A 23,544-nucleotide genomic window follows, 5' to 3' on the forward strand; every position below is an offset into this window, starting at 1 on the left:
ATATCCCCCCAATAAGCCTGGATATCTTTTCGGTGGCATTAAAAACAATGCTGTGCTGAAATATCTCCAGCTATTTGATCATTTAGGTGGCTCAAGGATTTTGCAGAATTAAGATAAAAATCATGTGCTCCTAAACATGCAGATATTGTATATTGTGCTATCAACTATCCATACAATACTCAAATACAGAAATCTGTTCATTTGGGCAACAGTTTTCAAAATATCCTGTAGATTCATCAAAAAGTCTTAAAAATGCTTGTGCTAAGTAAAAGAGGTGTGTGTAGGGAGTTACTGCTTTGCATGTTTACTACACAGGGTGAGAGAGAGACTATGTACAAGGGCCTTGTAGTAGTTAGTTATTTATATCTCTATAGGAGGCCCACATAGTAACTCAAGGTGAGGATTAAGTAGTAGTGTAGGGGTTAGGGGCCACTTTTACATGCAGAGTGAGACATACGAACAGACCAGTACACTCTTGTGAAGATTTAGTGTCTTTCAGAGTGAGTAAGCTCACACAACAATGAGATTTGTGCAATGGTCTCTCAACCTAACTTGATGGTCTCTATACTTGGGTTAGCAAGTAGCACATTTAAAACAAATCGGAGACAAGTCTTTATCACTCAATGCACAATTGAGCTCTGGAATTCATTGCTGGAGGATGTGGTTAGAGCCGTTAGTGTAGCTGGATTTAAAAAAGGTTTGAACAAATTCTTGCAGAAGTACATAAACTGCTTTTAATCAAGTTGACAAAGAAGTAAAATTTAAGACCCGCACACGCACATTGATGTACGATTTAATAACATACATGTGTATGTGCGTACATGTTATAAAATTGGCTATTCCGTGCGAACATGTGCACATGATTTTATATTGACGTGTGCAAATGCAGTCTCAAGCACGTAAGTGGGGTGAATATTAGTCAGTACGTGCAACAAAGCAATAGACATTTTCCCCAATTCGCCTCAGTAAAGGAGTGGATTTCCTAAACCCCTTAGCTAACTTGCCTGCCATTTACCCTATTAGCCCCGAGCCTTAACAAACCCCTGATTAGCCTACAAATTTTTATTTTATTACTTATATGCAATTCATAGCAGTAATAAAGTAATGTGGAAGGGGTCCTGGCATGTGCTTGTGCCCGTAACTAACTTGTGCGCTGACTTCATGGTGCAGGCCCTGCCCCATTTACAGAAAACTTTTTTTATGCACTTACTGAGAGATACACTATTGGACTTGGGCCTTTTAAAATCCACACAGCACGCGCGGGTCCTAGTCATGCGCGTATTTCCCAGTTCTGGTGCACTCAAGCCTTTGAAAATCGACCAGTTAGGGAATAGCCACTGCTATTGCTGGCATTAGTAGCATAGGATCTATTTAATGTTTGACTTGCCAGGTTGGAAACAGGATGCTAAACTTGATGACCCTTGGTCTGAACCCAGTATGGCAACTTCTTAAGAGTACTATGAGAAAGCCACATAGTTCTAGTTGTCCTGATATTTAGGACCAATTGAGTAGAAAGCATCCAACTTTTTATACAAATCAAACATTCCTGGATTTGGGTCAAAGTAGAAGCCAAATCAGTAAAAATGGGAAGAAATAGTTGTATATCATCCACATATATTTTAAAATAAGGAGAATGCTGTTCCAACAGCTGAGCCAAGGAGTAAAGATAAATATTAAATAATGTGGCTGAAAGAATGGATCCCTGAGGGACCCCAACCATGAACTCATGCCATTTGGATTCTTGCTGATCAACTTTTATTTGAAACTTCCTGTTATTTCAGAAAGAGGAAAACCATTCAATAACCTTTTCCCCAATAGCTATATCATCCAAACCACGCTTTGGTAAGTATTGTGAAACAGTATCAAATGCTGATGATAAATGTAAAAATATGGCAATCACTGGTTGCTTTCCATCCATTTCCCAAAGCAGAACATTAGTCACCGAGACCAAAAGAGCCTCAGTGCTGTTTCTTGTTTGAAACCCACACCGATGACAGTTAAGGACTTTCTGATCCTGTAAATTCCTAGTTAGTTGTTTTAAATCCAGCTTTTCTAAAACTTTACCTAGAACTGGTAAATTTGAAACATGTCAAAAGTTAGTACAGGGATCGCAAGGATCTTGCCCTGTTTTTGAGCTGGACGAATAATAGCCCTTTTAAAGGCCGTAGGGAAAAACACCTTCCAGAAATGATCTGTTCACAATGCTAACAATAGCTCTTAAAAACATGTTCTTTTCCAGCTATTAAAGACCCTACTGGGCATGGATCAAGTACACAAAAAGATTTTCTTAGGGCATATAAAGTATTTTCAACTTCAATTGAGGAAACCTCAGTCAAAGGCCTGCCACTTAATTCCTGCATTTGTTTCACTGTCATTGCTTATTTAGAGACGATGGCTATTTAACTGAAGCAAAGAGAGCTGTTACCTTAATTGAAAAATAATTTGCAAATAACTGGCAATCTGGAACATTTTGTCTACTTATAGACAAAGGTACTTTATTTAATGATCTAACTAGATGAAGGAATGTAAGAGATCTATTTGGATTAGCTTTTAATTGTTTCAAGTAGTAGTCTCTCTCTTTTTTTATCTTGCCTGATTCAAAACTTGCTCTGTATACCTTCCTTGCTTGATGGAATTGAATTGCATATTCCTGGTGAATTATTTAAAAAATATATGGATGAAGTTTTTCAGTTTTCTACAGAAAAATCTTTTCCTTTATCAAACTCTTATTATAAGCCAGATAAGAAGAGAGTAACTGGTACTCAAGACGCTCCTATTGATGTTTTGGTGTCGATGGTTCTGATGTTTCCCTTTTACTTCAAATTTGAAATCATTTTTGTGATTTCCTTTTCTGTTTCTCTCTGATAAAGAGTTGTTCATTCAGCAATATTTTAAATATATGAGCAGGGCTGGTACAAAGGGATTAGGCGGCCTAGGCACCTTCTGCCTTGTGCCGCCCCTCCCCCCTCTCTGATCGTGCCGACATCTCCCGCCCGGCCCACGGTCACAGCCCTGACTCCTCCCTCCAGGGGCGGGGACCACATGCTGCCGCTCCCCTGCCCCCCATTTAATAAAATAACCCTTCCACCCTCCTGAACTCCCCCCCAAGACTCACAGAAACCCCTGGTGGTCCAGCAGGGGGCCAGGGAGCGATCTGCTGCTCCCGAGCCATCAGCTGCCGCTAACCAAAATGGCACTGGTGGCCTTTAGCCCCTACCATGTGACAGGGGCTACTGGTGCCATTGGCTGGCCCCTGATTTTATAACAGGCATGCATATACACGCGTATGTTATAAAATTGCCACGTCCATGTGCACATGTGCTCCTGCTCGCAGGTCTTAAAATACACCTTTTTTTTGTTTCCTTGGATTGATACTTGAAAATCCTTGTTATATATCATGTATTTTGATTAAAACTCAATAAATAAATATTTTTAAAAATTGCATACTCTTGTTTTATTCTTCTGCCATTTGTGTTCAGCCCAACACATAGCTTGCTTACTAGCAATTAAACTCAAGACAAACAAAGTAACTAAGCCATTTAGTCTTTTAGTTTGTTTAAACACGTAGGTGTTAGGGATGTGCAGAAGGAAATGATACGTTGCTATTCGGTATTCGTTGCGCCGGGACCCAAATCCGTTGCATCCGTTTTCATAGGGGGAAACCCTATTCATCCATTAGTTACATTCGGTATTCGTTTTCCATTAAAGTTGGAAAAACAAAAAAAAAACAAAACATCCTAACCCTTGAAATTTAATTAACTACAACCCCCCCACCCTCCTGACCTCCTCAAGACTTGCCAAATGTCCCTGGTGGTCCAGAAGGGGTCCGGGAGTGATCTCCTGCACTTGGGCTGTCGGCTGCCAGTAATCAAAATGGCGCTGATGGCCCTTTGCCCTTACTATGTCATAGGGGCCGACCAATGGCACCGGTAGCCCCTGTGACATAGTAAGGGCAAAGGGCTGTCGGCTGCCAGTAATCAAAATGGTGCCAATGGCCCTTTGCCCTTACTATGTCACAGGGGCTACCGGTGCCATTGGTCGGCCCCTGTCACATGGTAGGAGCAATGGACGGCCGGTGCCATCTTGTGCACCTCCCATGTGACAGGGGCCGACCAATAGCACCGGTAGCCCCTGTGACATAGTAAGGGCAAAGACTATCGGTGCCATTTTGAATACTGGCAGCCGACGGCCCAAGTGCAGGAGATCACTCCCAGACCCCTTCTGGACCACGAGGGACTTTTGGCAAGTCTTGGGGGGGTCATGAGGGTGGGGGTAAATTCGATAATGATACGTTGCATTCGTGGGGGTTCGCAATACATTTCGCGAACCCATGAATGCAATGAATAGGGACCTATCCATTGCAAATTGCGCATACATTCCAAATGAATGCACATCCCTAATAGGTATAACATCATCTAAAGTCATAAAGCGGTATTAAAAGAATCAACTAAAGTATCTATTGTTTCAGTAATAACTGAATTCGCTTTCAAAGCCTGTTGGGAACAAAATTCCTCAAAGTTTAGAGGTTTACACTGCATCTTCCATGCATTAAAATCAACTTTAATGAACTGATAATTACAACCAAAAGCTAAATAAATAATGATCAGACCATAGAATAACTTCATTCTTTAAATTTTGAATCAACTCAGACCCACTAAATTCTTCAGGGACAATTAAGGTCTAATACATGGCCAACCTTATGTCTAGCACAAGAGATTTCTTAAGAAAGTTGCAAAGTGCTCAATAATAACTCCAAGTCCTCAAACAAATGTCTTGTGTACTATCAATATGAATACTAAAATCTCCTTTAACCACAGCTTTATGTTAATAAAGCTTCTTCTGCGACCGCCGCGATTGCCTCTTCGCCGCGATTGACTGCAGCCCAGGCCTGCGCAGCCGGCGCTGAAGCCCATCGGGGCAAGGCCCAACTTAAAATAAAGCACTCACCACCGGGGCTCCAGCGACGGCCACGCGGCTCACCCGATCGTCCCTCAGCTCCGCCCACCTAGGAGAAGCAGCCTACCAGCGAGCACAGACACGTCAGCAGCAGAGGTAAGCGGGGGATTTAAATCCCTGCCGCTCCTCCCGGCGTCCTCTTCTTCTGCGACCGCCGCGATTGCCTCTTCGCCGCGATTGACTGCAGCCCAGGCCTGCGCAGCCGGCGCTGAAGCCCATCGGGGCAAGGCCCAACTTAAAATAAAGCACTCACCACCGGGGCTCCAGCGACGGCCACGCGGCTCACCCGATCGTCCCTCAGCTCCGCCCACCCAGGAGAAGCAGCCTACCAGCGAGCACAGACACGTCAGCAGCAGAGGTAAGCGGGGGATTTAAATCCCTGCCGCTCCTCCCGGCGTCCTCTTCTTCTGCGACCGCCGCGATTGCCTCTTCGCCGCGATTGACTGCAGCCCAGGCCTGCGCAGCCGGCGCTGAAGCCCATCGGGGCAAGGCCCAACTTAAAATAAAGCACTCACCACCGGGGCTCCAGCGACGGCCACGCGGCTCACCCGATCGTCCCTCAGCTCCGCCCACCCAGGAGAAGCAGCCTACCAGCGAGCACAGACACGTCAGCAGCAGAGGTAAGCGGGGGATTTAAATCCCTGCCGCTCCTCCCGGCGTCCTCTTCTTCTGCGACCGCCGCGATTGCCTCTTCGCCGCGATTGACTGCAGCCCAGGCCTGCGCAGCCGGCGCTGAAGCCCATCGGGGCAAGGCCCAACTTAAAATAAAGCACTCACCACCGGGGCTCCAGCGACGGCCACGCGGCTCACCCGATCGTCCCTCAGCTCCGCCCACCCAGGAGAAGCAGCCTACCAGCGAGCACAGACACGTCAGCAGCAGAGGTAAGCGGGGGATTTAAATCCCTGCCGCTCCTCCCGGCGTCGCGCGCCGGGCGTCGCGCGCCGAAGGAGCGCGACAAAGGGGCCTGCCCCTTTGTCTCGCCCCTTAGTTGCAGCCCCGAAGGAGCCCCGATCCCTACCCCCGGAATGACCACAGACAAACCTCTGCTTAATTAACGCTTCCCATTAACGGATTTCGCAGCCCTGTTTGCAACACTCCGCCTTCCAATAAAAAGAAAAAAGAAAAGGAACAAACAGTCCCGCCTCCTGCTGATACTTTAGAATTCTTACAGCCTCTCCTCTCTCCCAAACTAACTCGCATCCATCTCATTATAGACAGCATCTACTCCCAGCTTGAGCTACTAAGATTTTTTTCTCCCTGGCTTCTCTTTCAATAACTCCCAGAAGGAATGCAAAACCAATACATCCCTATCAGACACCACCGTCTCCTTCACAACATGTCACCTGTGCAAGAACTACCAATTAGAAATCCCAGATCTCTCATTCCAATCATGATCACTCCTCTAACACAGTTCCTAGGGCTAACTATGCTCTCAGTAACACTGGTCAATGCACAATCTCTGACAAAAAAGACGCATATCCTCAATGACTATCTCTTGGACTGTAACCCTGATATCTGCGCCATTACAGAAACTTGGCTAAAAAACTCAGACATTGCTCTAATTAACCAACTACCCACTCACAAATACGATTTCTTCTCAATCCCCAGACACAAAAAAAGAGGGGGTGGCCTGCTCCTAGCCACAAAGAAAGAATTCAGACTAACACTTCATCCTATCAAGTTAAAATCTACAATTGAACTTGGATTTTTTAAATCGAATCACTTTCAAATTCTACTAGTCTACGCTCCCCCAGGAATCCTGGAAGCAGACTCCTCACCCCTTATAGAAACCATCGTGAAACACATCAACACAGATTTTCCTACCATAATTTTGGGAGATTTTAACTTACACTTTGATGCCTCTCCACACTCATCCAATTGTGAAGCATTCCTCACCGCCCTTAACGCTATGGGATTCACCCAGATTATCAACAATCCAACTCACAGAGCAGGACACACATTGGATCTTATTTTCATTAATGCTAATTTCCTCTGCTCTATTGATCCTACATGTACCCCCATTCCCTGGTCAGACCATTTCCTGATAACTACAACCCTATCCACCAAGATACAATCTTCCACTGATCAACACCTCTCCACCATTTACTTCAGGAAATCTTGTGCTTCAGAAATTCTCAGCGAGCAGCTCACCAAGGAACTCACAAACCTAGACACATCTAACCCCAATTCAGCTGTGCTATCCTGGCATAAGATCACGGAAAGGGTAGCAAACAATCTTTGCCCATCAACCTCGAAATTAATCAACCCAGCAAAAAAAGGTAACCAACCTTGGTTCACCAGCGAACTCAAACGGATAAAACAAGATCTACGCCACAAAGAAAACAGATGGCGCAAAGTCCCTTCACCGTCTAATCTTTCATCATACAAAGGAACTTTACATTTTTACAGATCATCCATCCTAAAATCAAAAAAACAATACTACGCTAATAAAATCCATGACCTACAATATGATGCAAAGGCTTTATTTTCATATGTATCACAAATCACAAAGCCAATTCCTCCATCAATACCAGATGATCATGCTCAATCCAAGGCAAATGAGTTAGCCCTGTTCTTTCAGCAGAAAATTTCAAACACTATAGCACTTCTTCCAACTAAGACCAACCCTCCTGATTCAAGCTCCTCCAACCACATACTCAAGGATACTAAATTCGACAACTTTGAATTAACTTCCACTAAAGAAATCGAAACCATTTTAAAAAGGCAGAAACCATCCAGCCACCCAACAGATAACATACCCTCCAAATTATTGCTACTCATCCCAGACACAATCTCAAAACCTCTGACTAACATCATAAATTGCTGCCTAACTCAAGGTCTGTACCCAGATAGCCTAAAAAATGCTTCCCTTAAACCCCTCTTGAAAAAACACAATTTAGACCCTAGCATTCTTGCTAATTTCCGTCCAATCTCTAATCTTCCATTCCTAGCCAAAATTACAGAAAAAGTAGTCAATACCCAGCTATCAGATTACTTAGAAGAACACAATATTCTTTCCCCTTCCCAATATGGTTTCCGCAAATCACGCAATACAGAAACCCTGCTCATCTCACTAACAGACCATATTATTATGGGAATGGACAAAGGACACTCATTTCTTCTAATCCTTCTAGACATTTCAGCAGCCTTCGACACGGTCAACCACACCATCCTCCTGGATCGTTTATCTGATATTGGCATAACTGGCTCAGTCTTCAGCTGGTTCAAGTCCTTCCTTGATAACAGAAGCTTCAGGGTCAGGATCAACAACAAAGAATCACCATCGACAAATTCTTCTCTTGGCGTGCCTCAAGGATCCTCCCTTTCTCCCACCCTTTTCAATATTTACCTCCTCCCCCTTTGTCATCTGTTAACAAGTCTCAATCTCATCCATTACATCTATGCTGACGATGTTCAGATTCTGCTCCCCATTACAGAATCCATTACTAAAGCTCTCTCACTTTGGAAAACTTGCCTTCAATCTATAAACAATCTCCTCAATAATCTAAATTTGGTCCTCAACTCCGCTAAGACTGAATTACTATTTATCTCTTCCAACCCAGACATCCATCCTCCACAAACCCATCACAGTCTCCAACTCACCCATACTCAAGTAAGAGATCTGGGAGTAATTCTAGACAACCGCCTTAATCTAAAGACTATGATCAATTCGACTACCAAAGATTGTTTCCACAGACTACAGGTGTTGAGAAGACTCAAACCTCTCCTATATCTCCACGACTTTAGAACTGTTCTGCAATCCCTAATATTTTCAAAAATAGATTATTGCAGCGCTCTTCTCACTGGCCTACCCAGCTCAACCACCAAACCTCTTCAAATGATACAGAATGCTGCTGCCAGAATTTTAACCAGTACCAACCGAAGAGATCATATTACACCAATTCTCCGAAACCTTCACTGGTTACCAGTCTACTACAGAGTCCTTCACAAATCTCTCACCCTGATACACAAGTCCATCCATAACTATTTTCATCTTGACCTTGAATTTCCCCTCAAACTCCATACATCCAACAGACCGATTAGAGAAATCCACAAAGGAGAGTTACAACCCCCTCCAACCAAAACCATTCGCCTAGTTTCGACCAGGGTCCGAGCCTTTTCTCTAGCAGGTCCAAACATTTGGAATAGCCTTCCTGCAGAACTCAGGTTGGAATCATGCCTACTAACTTTTAAAAAAAAACTTAAGACTTGGCTGTTCCGACTAGCCTTCTTGGATCCTTCAGACACACAATAATCTACCATCCTACTCACGAGCCATGGAACCATGCCTTCTTTGTGAGATGCCTCTTATCCAATACCTCCGCAATTAAACTATCTTATGACTTTTGATTTTAAGTTATGGCCCTACTCGGGCCTTTTTTACTCTATTTACTTCCAAAGCTGTAAAGCCTCCAAGTTTATAGTCCTTGTTCAATGTAACTTTCTTGCTCTCTTTCTGATTATAACTTATTGTTCTGTTTTTTGTTACAAGTTTCTATCCCTCGTTCGATGTAAACCGATCTGATATGGTATTCAACCATGAAGCTCGGTATAGAAAAATGTGAAATAAATAAATAAATAAATTTAATAATAAAGATATAAAATAATCACCTAATGATGTTAAATCTGTCCCACTCAATCCCAGATATATTAAAATAAACATCCAATCACCAAGCTTAAAAATCACATTTTCACAGCCTTGTACTGTTTTGGGGGGAAGCAATTGCAAGCCTAAATTCACTTTATAAATGCAAACCACCCCTTCCCCACATTTCACTTCTCTTTCTTGATGGAAATATTTATTACTTGGAGGACATAAAGCATTAAGCAAGATAATGTCAGAACTGCATTGAATGTGTATACTTTACCCACATATTTAAAATATATATATATGCGTGAAAGTAAAATAGGACTTACCTGCATAAGTCCCAATTTACGGGCGTAAGTTGGTTTATTTTATAATATGTGTCTGTCAATGAAATTACCTGTTGTTGCATCCGTCGGTCGCAGATGGCTGTGACTGCTCTGCCTTACCTCTTTTTCTCCCCTTTCTCTCTCTTTGGGCAAGATGGCTGTCTCCGGTGCCGAGTGCCTCAGCGTTTCCATACCAGCATGGGCATCCTCATCTGCCATGGTCACTCCCGTGGTTTATTTTTTTGTTTCCAAAATGAATGGATGGTGCTTCTGAAAATAAACCTCCAATTTTTTTTCATTTGTTTTTGGATTCATTATATCTGTAAAGCAAAAAAAAGGTCCCTTTTTTTTTCTCTGTGAGACCGAATATAGTCGTGGTGGGAATGAACACAAAAGTAGGAGGACAATGAAGGTGAAGCAGTTACTCAACTAGCCTATCCCAGCATGACTTCCTCATTTATTTTTTAACCTGAGACTGAAAGCAAAATGTAACTTTGAACAGTCACCTGTTGGATTTCCGAGAGATGCTGATTCTGAAGCTATTTCTGAGATTGGGAAAAAAGTTTAGAAAAACATTAAAATAGAAGAAAAGGTGGGCTCTTGACTCTTTTTTTGGAAAATAAGCAAACAATACATTGAGAAAGAACAAAAGAATATCAGGAAAAATCAAAGTCATCACTAATTAAAATTTAATTATGGAAACAAAAATAAGATTGGTGAAAACCATTTGACTAGTGCTCAGCTATCCTTCTAGTGCTCATTTTGAACAAGGGCTAACTGACTCTCAACCATCTGGAGAGAATTTAAAACAGGTAATTCCCTAGTCAACATTGTCTAATAATGTCAAAAAGAAGATGGGGCAGAAGTCAGCATGACTCCTTCCTAAATGCTACTGCAGCTGAGATCCAAAATAGTACCGGCTGGCTTCTCATGTTCCTTTGCCCTCACTGGTGCCATCAGGGGTTGGGGGAATGAAATTGCTTGTGCTAGCCAACCATTCACTTTAAGCTGGTTCATATGGAGGGATTTTAGATATATCTTGTGGGGGTAGCCTGATCAGTTTTCATCTTTGCTATAGAGGCTAATTTTAGTAAGCATGCAAAAAAAAAATAGTGCATCACCTGTTTAAAGCCATTTTTGTGTGCACGCAAAACCTTATTTTTTTTCATGAGTTTTTATGCATACCTCCCAAATTAGTACTTGTGGAAATAATGAATTGAGATTTAAACATAGTAACAAGTAGATGAGGGGTGGCCAGCTTTGTTTTTCAGGATATTCATAATAAACATACAAATAGATCTCATGCATATTCATTATGGATATCTTGAAAACCAGGCCAGGTATGTTCAGCAGGAGACATGTTTGTGTACGTCTAGCTAAATTTCTGGGAAAAGTTATGTATGATATTTTTGCTATTTGCCAGCTCTCTGAATATTGACCTTTCAGTTCTTAGCTAGAATATCTATCCTAAATTTTCAAGAGCAAGAAAAATATCTGAGTTTATGCTTGACCAATGAAGAATAAAACAGAAAATATCTTATTGTCTCTGTATCAAGCCAAGGAATGACCACACCATTACTGTGTGCAGTTCTGGTTGCCCCATCTCAAGAAAGACATAGAGTAACTGAAAAAAGGTGCAGAAGAAGATGGCATAAATAGTAAAGAGGATGGCACATCTCTGCTGTGATGAGAGGCTACTCAGGTTAAGGCTCTTCAGCTTGGAAAAGAGGCAGATGAGAGGGGACATGATGGGAATTTCTAAATTCATGAATGGAGCGGAACGGGTAAATAAAGGACAGTTATTTACCTTTTCAAATAATACTAAAACACGGGGACACTACCAACCAGCAGATTCAAAGAAATCATATAAAGCACCTTTTCACTTAGCTTACCATCAAGCTGTGGAATCTGTTGCCAGTGGATGTGATCAAGGTAGCTAGCATTGTGGGGTTTAAAAGAGGTCTGAATACGTTTCTGGAGGAAAAGTCCATAACACATTATCAGCCAGGTGGACTAAAGAAAACTATTGCTATCCCTGGGAATGAGTATAACAGGAGTTAGTTCTACATTGTGGGATCTGCCAGGTACTTATGACTTGGATTGGCCTCTGTCGGAAGCAGGATGCTGCTGGGCTCGAAGGACCTTGGTCTGACCCAGCATGGCAATTCTTATATTTTTATGTCATGCAGAAGCCTTTCATGAACTTGTTTGATCTCAGAGGTTTTTCATTAGTCCTTATAGAATGGAGGTCTGTTCTATAGAATGGCCTTTGATTTACGAGTTTTTTGCTAGACCATACACCACCAAATGTTATTTTATTGTTTTGTGTTGGGTTTTTATTAGATATAGTCATCAATGATCTGCAATTGTTTTGTTATGATTTTTTTTTTTAAACCTGTCTCGAGCTTCTGGGAAGGCAGGTAAATTGAAAATAAACAAATACATAAATACTGAGGTTAGACAAATGGATCTGCCTCCTCCTCCTCGCCCACAATGTTGTGCAGTGGGACTTCATCTACTTATTTATTTATTTATTTATTTATTGTTTTTGTTATACCGAGTTTCATGACAGGCATCACATCAACCCGGTTTACAATTAACAAAGTGTGTAAAACATAACATAACGTAAAACAATGTTCTCAAAAAGAACCTTGAACTTTAAATAACGTGAATCAGATAAAGGAATTGAGAAAGTTACAATAAATCAGGGAAATCAACTAGGAACTGGAAAAAGGGGAGAGATTGCACAGAGCAATATTTACATTTCAGTCTATTAATGTAATAGATTAGCATAGTGAGTAAATAAGAATATGTGAGAAACTGTGGCAATACCTCACTATGGAACGGAACATAAATAACCAAATGCATAAATACGACAGTGGTATGATAAAAGTTCAGCAGGTATTGAAGATTGTCAGTTTAAGGTTGGTTGAATTGTATTTGGTCCAGTTATTGGATAAGAGTTTGTGCTATTTAATGGAGGTATTATTCAAGGCTTGGAAATGCTTTTTTGAAAAGCCAAGTTTTTAGTCTTTTCCTAAATGTTAGAGAGCATGGCTCCTGTCTCAGATCTGGTGGGATAGAGTTCCAGAGAGTTGGACCTGCTGAAGAGAAGGCTCTGAGACTCAGAGTTGCTCTGAGACTCAGAGTTGCTTGGAGCCTCCCCCTGTTTGCGAGGACAAGTTGAAAAGAGCTGCTCATTCTTGAGTGCTTAATGCATGGTGGGGCATACACCATCAGGTCACATGGTCTTGCCCACTCTCATTTGTATTTCAAGCACCTCCTCCTCCTCTGCAATTATTTCACGTTTATAAATGTAATTTCTCACCTTAGATCTGTCATCTTCCCTTTCTGCAAAAACAGATCAAAGATCTTATTTAAGACTCCTGCCTTTTGCCAGTCCTCCCCATCACAAGCCCCTCTTTAGTTGTTCATGGCTCCATTGTATATTTTAAAGAAGGTTTTATCTCCTCTTTTTATTGACTGGGCAATTTTTTCATTCATTTGGGTCTTTTAATTGTCCTCCTTCCTCTGCCTATGTTCTTATTTTGTATGTTTTAAATGTTAGCCTCTTTGCGCTTAAAGATTACAGATGGCTAATTTTCAACAAAATATGTTCATTTCTTTGCTAGATTTCATCTAGAGCAATCCTCTTTGGTCACACCTCTTCAGTAACCTGTTTGGCAAAAGCAAGAGACTTTGCAAAACAACCATTTGTGGTTAGTGGTACAGAAAATGGGTATGTATATCTCGCATTTGGAATACTCTGCAGAAAATAAAACATTTATGATTGTTTAGTGCAGTAGAGATTACATCATGGTAAAGAATTTTAATATCCTGCAACTTTAGGGATCTGTTTTCTAAAAGGGTTTCTACCCCTTTTCTGCTGACACAATTTCATTGAAAATATTTTTCATTGAAAATAGTAATCTTAGGCTATTTAAATTTTGGACAAAAGCAACAATAATAAAGAGTTAGTAAAAGCTTGCAAGTCAGTTTCTGGCACAATTCTCAAACTGCAGTGCACATCTTTTTCCCAAAGATTTAATGGAAACAAAACTTCCATAGCAAAAATACCGCTGCACGGGCACATATGTATGGGCGTATGCTGGCTCACGCCCAGAGACGCTGCCATTATATATAACATACGCACATATATGCGTGTATGATGTAAAATTGGCTGTGTGCATGTACATGTGTGTACAAATTTATATGGACGTGCACATGTGCATGCAAATGCCGACTCTACCGTGTAATTGGAGGGATTTTATTAGATACATGTGTCGACGCAATGGCCCTTTTTCCTAGTATGCTTCCAGTTCGCCCAGTTAACAGATCGGATTTCCTAACACCCCCCCCCTTGTGTTTAGCATCCTTTTTACCCTTTTAACCCCGACCCTTAAAACCTCACTGACTCGCTTAGTTTTTTTAAATTTTCTTACACGCTGTCCATAGCAGAAGAAAAGCTACATGGTAGGGGACCCTGGTGCGTGTAAATATGCGCACATTTCAAGGTAACGTCCCAGAATGCCCATGCCCCACCCATGCTTCAGCCAGACCACATCCCACCCCTCTTATAAACTTTTTGATTTGTGCACGTACCAGGAGATACGTGTATACTTGCGTGCTTTTTAAAATCTGCACAGTGTGCACCAGCCCGAGACATACATGTATTTCCCAGCTTTGATGCACGTAGGACTTTTAAAATCCACCTTAAAATGTGTAAATAGCAAAGTGAAACTTTTTCCTGTTCCTTGAATTTAACATTTCCAAGTTGCAATTTTGTAAGTTTTTCTTGCCACTATTTTCTGTATGGATTCCCCCCTCCCCCCTTCTCTGAAAATGTAGGAAATTAAATCCTTGGCCTTGAGAAGTAGTATTTTAAAAGTGTGCCAGTAAACTGTACTGTAAGCTATTTTGGGCTCTTTTTTGTCCTATTGCTTCCCCAAGTGTTAATCTGTCCCTAAGGGATCAATGTATTAAAAGTGCAATAATCTGAGTATGTTACCATTGACAGCTTACCAAAATTATTATGGGGAAAAAACCCATCTGATATTCTGCTATGTACCATACTAATGAGATGGAATATCATTGTGTAGTATTTTAACCATATTACTGTGTGGTATCATACTTCCCAAGTGAAATCTCTCTTACACAATAAAAATGCATATGCATCATGATTTGACTAAGTGAAACCTGCAAAGTATTGCTGCAAACAACATCCCTTCTATACAATTATATAAGACAGACTTTCTCAGCTAGTTGCTATTAATGCTTTGAGGTTCAAAGGTAGAATCCCCTCCCCACACACACACACACACCTCAGCCCTCAAGATGGAGCTGCAAAGCCCCCAGTGATCAAGTTTTGGACCTCTGCCCATCAAGCTCAGCACCCCTAAGCCAAACTCATACCCTGACTAGGAAGCCTCCCCCTCTGCCCCAAGCTAGACCTGGACCTCTCCCTCCAGCCCCATTCTTCCCCCTGCCCCAATCACTCCCTATCAAGGAAGAATCCAATCCCATAAGCCAGGCCTCCCTGAACCCTTTCTCATCTCTATGGAATGAGTGTCTACATTTTGAATGGTCTCAATTTTTACCTGTAGGAGGGACATGAAAGCCCTTCTGCCAGCACTTCTGCAGCAGTGGATTGATGCCTATAGGGATGCTTCATCACTAGTGAGGGAGGTGGAGGGCTGTGAGGAAGCTCAGGAAAGGAGGGAGTGGAATTCGGCCCAAGGGGATCTTCCTGGAAGGGTTTTTTTTGGAGGTGTGGGTCTTGATTAGGAGGGGTTGGGTCTGGCTCTGACTTTCTATTCTATTCTAGTCTTGGGTCCTATTCCCCCATAAGGGAACCCAAAGATAAAATAGATCTACACAGCATAGTATTACACATACAAAAATAATATAACTAACCCTCAAATGTCCTGGGGGAATGCAAGGGCTTGATGGAATAGTCCAGGTCTGGCTCAGGGGTGGAAGTGCAGGAGTTAATTAGCGGGGGACACCACTTCACAGGGGATGGGGGATGAAATCCCCAGGCTACACGTTTTATACTAGTATGCATGCTTTTTTGCACCCTTTTTAAGGTTTTTTTTTTAACAGATGCTGAAGAGGCTTCTTTTTTAGCACATCCCACATTAAGTGGGATTTTAGCATGCATGTTAAGTGTTTGGGTCATGCTAATGCTTGCAGAAAGTTTACTGCTTATGCCTTTTCATGTCAGCACTCATGGTCACAATGTATTTGATTTATTTTATAAATTAATTTGTTGTTTATATTCAACAGCTTTTGTGCTTGCTTTGTTTTGGGGGATTTAGTTGGACAAAGAGGAAAACATACTTAGATATTGTTATCTTGCCTTCTCAAACTGTGTGAGTTATATTTAAGAACTGTGTTAATTAAGTGAAATTGCACACATTTTAAATGACTGAGACAAATGCAATGTGTTGCATTTCAAAATGTGAAATCTGTACAATTTTGGGATAAATGTACAACTAGTAATTGGCTGGGATGGTGATGTATGTTTCATCTAAAACAGTTACTTTAATGACTAACCTTTAAAAAAAAGGAAACCAATTTATCAATCGAGTGTGGAATCAATCAAAGAGGTGAGGTCATCTGTTTGGAGGGGGTGGTTGAGGGGGAAACAGTGAGGGTGATGGCTATTTTACTTTCTAACTGCCTTTGAAATGGATCCAGAAAGATGGAAGACCATCAACTCTCGCCTCTCTCATGCCCTGGCTGCCAGATGTAAGAAATTGTGATAACATTTGTCATGGGGGTAGGGACATAAGAAGGTCTTCTAAATAATCAGTGCTGCTTTCAGCTTTGGGCAGTAATGTCCTTTAATAATCAGCATGGTATCCCCTATTCTCAGTCTGTATTCTAAACAAATGTATTTGCCATATACAGTATATAATATGAAATATGTGTATGGGAATTGTGTATTGGTGTCACATCTGGTTGTCAAAGGTATTGTTGAGGAAGGAAACAGTGTAATAAAGAGCTACATTTAACTTTGGGCATTACTGTCCCCCCCCCCCCCCCCAAGGGAGTAATATATTTCTCCAATACAATGAGAAATAAAATATGCATTATGGGATAATTTTGTAAACGTGAATAAGAGCATGTTCACTGTTGCCCAATTAGTTAATTTATTTTCATTCATGTAATCTTGTCTTGATGAGATTCATAAATGTATTACAAGACTTTCACTGGATAGGATTTCACAGGAAAATCTAATTTTTATCCTAGAGTGCTATAAGACTGTGTGTTCTAGCACAATTCCTGAAAAATGATGAGGGTGGTTTACAACTTGATGACATTAATGGCAGGGCATTCAATTCTTTTGTTAAATGTACAAATAGTGTAAAGTATATAAAGTCTACAGTGCCAGCCATGGACCAATGTGACCTATGTGTAATTATGGGATGCTCTGTATCCATTACCATTTACTTTTACAATAGGTGGCAATTGGCAGCATCTATCCAACATGCATAGGCCAGATGAGGACCCAACTGGTGACAGTTATGAGGCCTTTCTTCTACTGAACAAGGCCCTTACTGCAGATTTGATCATGTCTTGCCAGATTGTTGTGGGAGACCAGGGATGTTCTAAAAAAACAACAAAAAAACAAAACAAAACAATGGTGGCAACGGGACAGCATAGCACTCGGCACAATGCCCCTCTGCCAGGCACCTGCCCCAGAAGAAAATCATTGGTGGCAGTGTGAGAGGGGCAACATGCCCCTCTATGCTCTCCCGTCTCCCTGGATCCCCTCACTCACCCACTCATTAAGGTAACGGGAGGAGGAGCTGGGTGGCTTTGCAGCACCTCCTGTGCCTCTTTTATCTCCTCCCCTGCCAGGCCAAATGTTGTGCTTTCAGCCATGTGGTTCAAAGCATGACATTCAGGCCCAGCAGGTGTGGAGAAGGAGGTGCCAGAGGCGCTGTAGAGTTGTTCATCTTTTCCTCCCTTACCTTAATGAGTGGGTGGTAAGAGGATCTGGAAGGTACAGAAGGAGTGACTTGGTGATAGGGTGGAGGGGAGGGGAAAGAACTGAATTGGGGATGGGGGATAGGAAAGAAATGAGGGAGGGAGGGAATGACCTGGGGATTGCAAGGAGAGGATAGGACAGGAGGAGGGAGTGAATGGACCAGGGGGAAAGGAAGGACTAAGTGAACTGGAGATGAGGGCAGGGGAAGGAGTGAACTGGGAATTGGGGGGGGGGGGGGAGGAGGGACAGATTGAGAATTGAGGGCAGGGGAGGGAATGAACCAGGGTTTGTGAGGGGGAGGGAACCAGGATGAGTTAGAGGATCAGGTGGGGAGAGGAAGTGAAGAGAGAGAACAAGGGGTCAAGTTTGCCTTGGAAGGGGGAATAGGGGAAAAAGAGGTGGGGGAGGCTGTGGCTTCCTTCCTTCCCTCCCCACTCCCACCCCGACTGTCATCCATAGTCATCCCTCTTTACTCCTCCTCTTCCTCATCCCAGTCTTTTATACTTCTCTTCCATCTCCAATACACCATTGCTTCCCACCTTCCAATCCCTGATTCTCCTGACCCATCTTCTCTTCCCTCTTCCATCCTTTATCTCTCTACTCCTCCTACCTAAGATTCCTCCTTCATATCCTTCTTCTGCATCTCCTCTCTTTCTGCTTCCAATTTCCTTCTCTTCCTTCCTCCCAGCCCTAATCACTAAAATCCCTTTTTCCTCTAATAAAGAACCAAATTAACTGGACACAGAAATGTCAGAAAATGACTTTATTTTTATAATGTTAAAAAAATGCATCTTTGAAATTGCAAATATATGCAAAATTATGAAAATATGCCTTAGAATGTGTTACCTTTTGCCTCGGAATCTTGAAAATTCTGCTAAAGGAAATGGGGGCTCTGCATATAAGCAGAAATTATTTCTGTGAAATTCAGACATGAAAAAAATATTGCAGTATAAATCTCCATGGGACAAAATGAATATTCCCCAGTGAGCACAAATATCTTTTTTGTGGCAAAAGATAAAATGCCAAGTCTCAAATATGTTTTGTTAGGGATGGCATAGAGTCCAACAGGATAAGAATCCTGCAGTAGACAATGCATACATGTACGATGGGGAAGAGTACATCAGTAGGGGTATACTATCATCCACCTGGATAAAATAATTAGATGGAGGATGAAATTAGGGAAACTATAAAATTTGGCAGCAAAATAATAATGGGAGATATCAATTACCCCAATATTGATTGGATAAATATAACATCAGGATATGCTAGGGAGATCAAATCCCTGGATGGAATAAATGATTATTTCATGGAGCAGTTGGTTCAGGAACTGATGAGAGGGAGATCCATTTTAGATCTAATTCTTAGTGGAATCCAGGTTTAGTGTGAAAGGTAATGGTGGTGGGGCTGCTCAGCAACAGTGATCGTAGTGCGATCAGATTTGAAGAATGTGCAGCAGGTTGGACATTGTTTAAAAATGCCATCTTAGAAGCCCAGACCAGATGTATTTAATGCATTACAGAAGGTGGAAGGAAGGCCAAATGACTGCCAGCATGGTTAAAAGGTGAGGTGAAATATGCTCTTTTAGCCAAAATATCCTATTTAAAAAATAGTAAAAAGGATCCATCTGAAGAAAATAGGAAAAAGCATAAGCATTGGCAAGTTAAATGTAAAACATTGGTAAGACAGGCTAAGAGAATATGAAAAGAAGCTGGCAGTAGAGGCAAAACATCATAATTAAAACTTTTTAAAATATATCTGAAGCAGGAAACCTGTGAGGCAGTTGGTTGAACCATAAGATGATAGAGGGGTTAAAGGGGCACACAGAGAGATAAAACCATCTCAAACACACTAAATGAATTATTTGCTTCCATGTTTACTAATGAGGATGTTGGGGAGATACCCATTCTGGAAATGGTTTCCAAGGGTGATGATTCAGATGAACTGAACCAAATCACAGTGAACCTGGAAGATGTAGTAGGGCAGATTGACAAACTGAAGAGTAGCAAATTACCCAGACCAGATAATATATATCACAGGACTTTGAAAGAACTCAAAAATGAAATTTCAGATCTATTACTAGTAATTAGTAACCTATCGTTGAAATTGTTCATTGTACCTGAAGACTGGAGGGTAGCCAATATAACCCTGATATTTAGAAAGGGCTCTAGGGTTATCTGGGAAACTATAGACCAATGATCCTGACTTCAGTGCTGGGAAAAATTGTGGAAACTATTCTAAAGAACAAGAACATATACATAGACGAGTTTTAATGGAAAACACTTAGCATGGATTTACCCAAGTCTTGCCTTACAGAACTGCTACATTTTTTTGAAAGGTCTAATAAACATATGGATAAAGGTGATCTGGTAGCTGTACAGGGGGATTTTAAAAGCCCGGCACACACAAATCCTGGGAAATATGCATATAACTGGGCCGCGCGCGCCATGAGCGCATTTTCAAAATGGCCCGGCCACACGTGTATCTCTCGGTACACCTGGAAGTGCTGGGTTTCTGAAAAGGGGCAGGGGCCAGAAAAGGGTCAACTGGGACAGCGCCACTGTCCCAGTGAAGTATGTGTCAGCAGCCGGCTGGCGCACGGAACTTATTTCTGCTCAGGAGAGCAGGTAAGTTCCGAAAAAACAAAAATTAGGTTAGTTAGTGTGGGTTTAAGGGTCGGGGTGGAGAGGGGAAAAGGGAGGAAGGTAGAGATGTATATCGCCCGAACCATTTGGTTCTGTCTTCGTTTTTGGCCCGCCGCGGTAAATTTCATTTTTCCCGTAGTTCGGGCTTTTTTTTTCAGGAGACCTGAAATTTCAGGTTAGTGCACACTAACCCGAAAAACAAATGTTTCCAAAATTTTGGAAAAATCCCGTTCGTTTTTCAGGTTCCCGAAACAGGACAAATTAGGCAATTTCATTGAAATTGCCTAATTCGTCCAAAACAAATGCACATTCCTAAAGGAAGGATAGCTAGGGGGTTAGGGAACTGGGCAAAGGACCAATTGCATTGTCACATGTTTTTAACAAAATCCCCCCCCCCTTGTGCGTGTGAGTTGGCACCCGCACGCACATGCATGTACCAATATAAAATCTGGCACGCATGTGCGTGCTGGTAGCCGATTTTATAATAAGTGCACATTGCCGTGTGCATGTTATAAAATCATTGCATCCATGTGCGTGCAACGGGAATCACGCACAGATGGATGTCTGCATGCCGCATTAAAAATTTACCCTTTAGTAGTGTTTAAGGATTTTCAGAAGGCATTTGGCAAAGTCCCCCATGAGAGATCTCTTAGAAAATTATCAAGTCATGGAATAGGAGGCAATGTGAATTACAAACTGGTAAAAAGGTAGGAAAGAGTAGGGCTAAATGTCTCTTTTTCTCAGTGGAGAAAGGTAAACAGTAGAATGCCTCAGAAATCTGTATTGGGACTGGTGCTTTTTAATAGATTTATAAATGATCTGGAAAAGGAACAATGAGTGAGGTGATCAAATTTGCAGATGACACAAAATTATTCAGAGTTGGTAAATCACAAGCAGATTGTAATAAATTTCAGGAAGACCTTGTGAGACTGGAAGACTGGGGATCCAAATGGCAGATGAAATTTAATATAGACACGTGCAAAGTGATGCACATAGGGAAAAGAAACCCACACAGGAAAAATATCTAGGCATCTCAGTGGACAATACATTGAAATCCTTGACTCACTGTGCCGCAGCGGTCAAAAAAGCAAATAGGTGACTTCCAGTTTTCCACTGATCTGAGCAGGAGGCGATTCCCTTGCACTCCCATCTATAATTGATTTTTCTTCTATCCTGGTGTTCATCAGAGCTCCTTTCTTTTTACCATGTCACAGTCTAAAAAATCAGGCAGTTGTTCTATACCTTCGATGTAGGCCGAAGTATCCTGCAAAAAGAACAAAATATGCCAGAAGATACTGGCTGACTTTGCACCTTGTGCTGAGGAGTCAGCCTCTGAGGAGACCAAACCACCAGAAAATGAGGTGGGTGACAACATGGCATATATCTCCCAACTTATGGAGCATTTTGCGGACAAAATTTCGAAGAAATCAGATGCCCGACTCAGTATTATCATTGAAAAAGTTGCCACTGTGGTTCAGTTGGTGCAGAACAATGCTAATAGAACTGGGGAGGCTGAGCACCGGATTTCTGAGGCTGAAATGTCACTTACCTCAATTAGCGCTAAGGTGGATCATCTGGATTGCTTAACAGCCACATTCACAGACAAGATTGATGATCTTGAAAACAGATCACATCATCGTAACATCAGAATAGTTGCTTTACCTGATAAAACTGAAGGTACAGACACGGTTCTTTTTTTTTTTTTTTTTCAAAATGGCTGCCTGGAGTTCTGGATTTCCCTTGCCCTAAAGGCATAGTGAAACTCGACAGAGCTCACAGATCTTTGGCGCCTATACCGGATAAGGGATTTTGCCTGCGATCTGTCATCTTCAAAGTTCATAATTTTGAGGATAAGCAGAAAATCTTAAATGCAGCAAGGGAGGTGGGATCGCTTCACTTTCACTGCATTAAAATTATATTTCCTGCTTTTTCAATGGAGTTACAGAAAAAGCGCCAGGAATTTGTTGGTGTGAAGAAAGAGCTACAACACCTAAATTTGAAGTATGCAATGACGTACCCAGCTAAGATGAAGATTTTTGTAGATGCCAAACCCTTAATATTTGATACTGTAGCAGCTGTGGAAAAATATGTCCAGACCTATTGTGGGGAAATGGCTGCTGAGGATTGACTGTGTTTCTTTCTTATAACCTCTGCTCGCGAATACACCTCTGAAATGGATGGGGGTTTTTGGGCTATTATTGCACTCTGCTTCGAATGACTGCTTGTTGCTTTCTTCCCGGTGAGCCTTCCTGGTTCCAAAACCTGGGTCCACTACAACGTTTGAGTGGTCTCTCTTTCTTTTTCTTTCTCCTGGTTTTATTCTGTGCACATGCCTTGCTGAGCAGGTGTATTCTGATCTGTCCTGCTACAGTATGGAGGAGGAATACTGGAAACTGCAGTGGTAAATCTTTATTTTTGTTGAGATATTCAAGGGAATTTTTCATGGCTGTCCAGCCTGACCCTGGGGAAGAGTGGATATTCCTGGAATTTCATTTGCTCTCACCACTTATGAGAATTTTCTATTTTTCTGGACTTCAGCTAAGCACTCTAAACTTCTTCTCCTGGACTCTGGTCTTTTGGACCTCCGACTCTCTGCATGGGCTGAAATGGATCAGGAACATAGACACTTCCCCATCTATGGGAATGCTCAACTTTCTGGTTGCACCTTCGCCAAAGAATTTAGAGAGTGGTGACAAATGGGTCTTTTCAATATTGCCCAACTTTGGGATGAAAATGGTCTTTTAACTTTTAGTGATTTACAGGAGGAGTTTGAAATACCGGCTCATGCGCTTATTAAGTACTTGTAGTTAGGAGAGGCGCTGGTAGGCCACTTCAATATCTCTGAGGCTTTGCGGGCCCTGAATAAAATGGAGATCTATTTGACAGACCCAGATGCGTCCCTCAGGGTGTAATGGCAATATATTGGGGTATTTTGCTTGGTAAATAATATGGGGTGATGACTCCCACTAATCTGATTGATCAGTGGAATATGGATCTTAATACCAAATATGATTCTAAAGTATCAAAATGTGTTT

At 41.8% G+C, this 23,544-nt stretch overlaps 1 protein-coding gene across 1 annotated transcript in view; it reads left to right on the forward strand.

Annotated features, from left to right (window-relative positions):
- Window positions 1-23,544, forward strand: part of WDR72 (WD repeat domain 72) — a 340,497-nt gene that overhangs the window by 43,227 nt on the left and 273,726 nt on the right. The window contains exon 3 of the mRNA XM_029574500.1: window positions 13,504-13,610. Within this exon, the coding sequence (XP_029430360.1) occupies window positions 13,504-13,610 (107 nt within the window). The remainder of the gene's footprint in view (window positions 1-13,503; window positions 13,611-23,544) is intronic.

This window comes from Rhinatrema bivittatum, chromosome 13 (genome assembly GCF_901001135.1).
Source record: "Rhinatrema bivittatum chromosome 13, aRhiBiv1.1, whole genome shotgun sequence".
Classification (NCBI taxonomy): Eukaryota; Metazoa; Chordata; class Amphibia; order Gymnophiona; family Rhinatrematidae; genus Rhinatrema; species Rhinatrema bivittatum.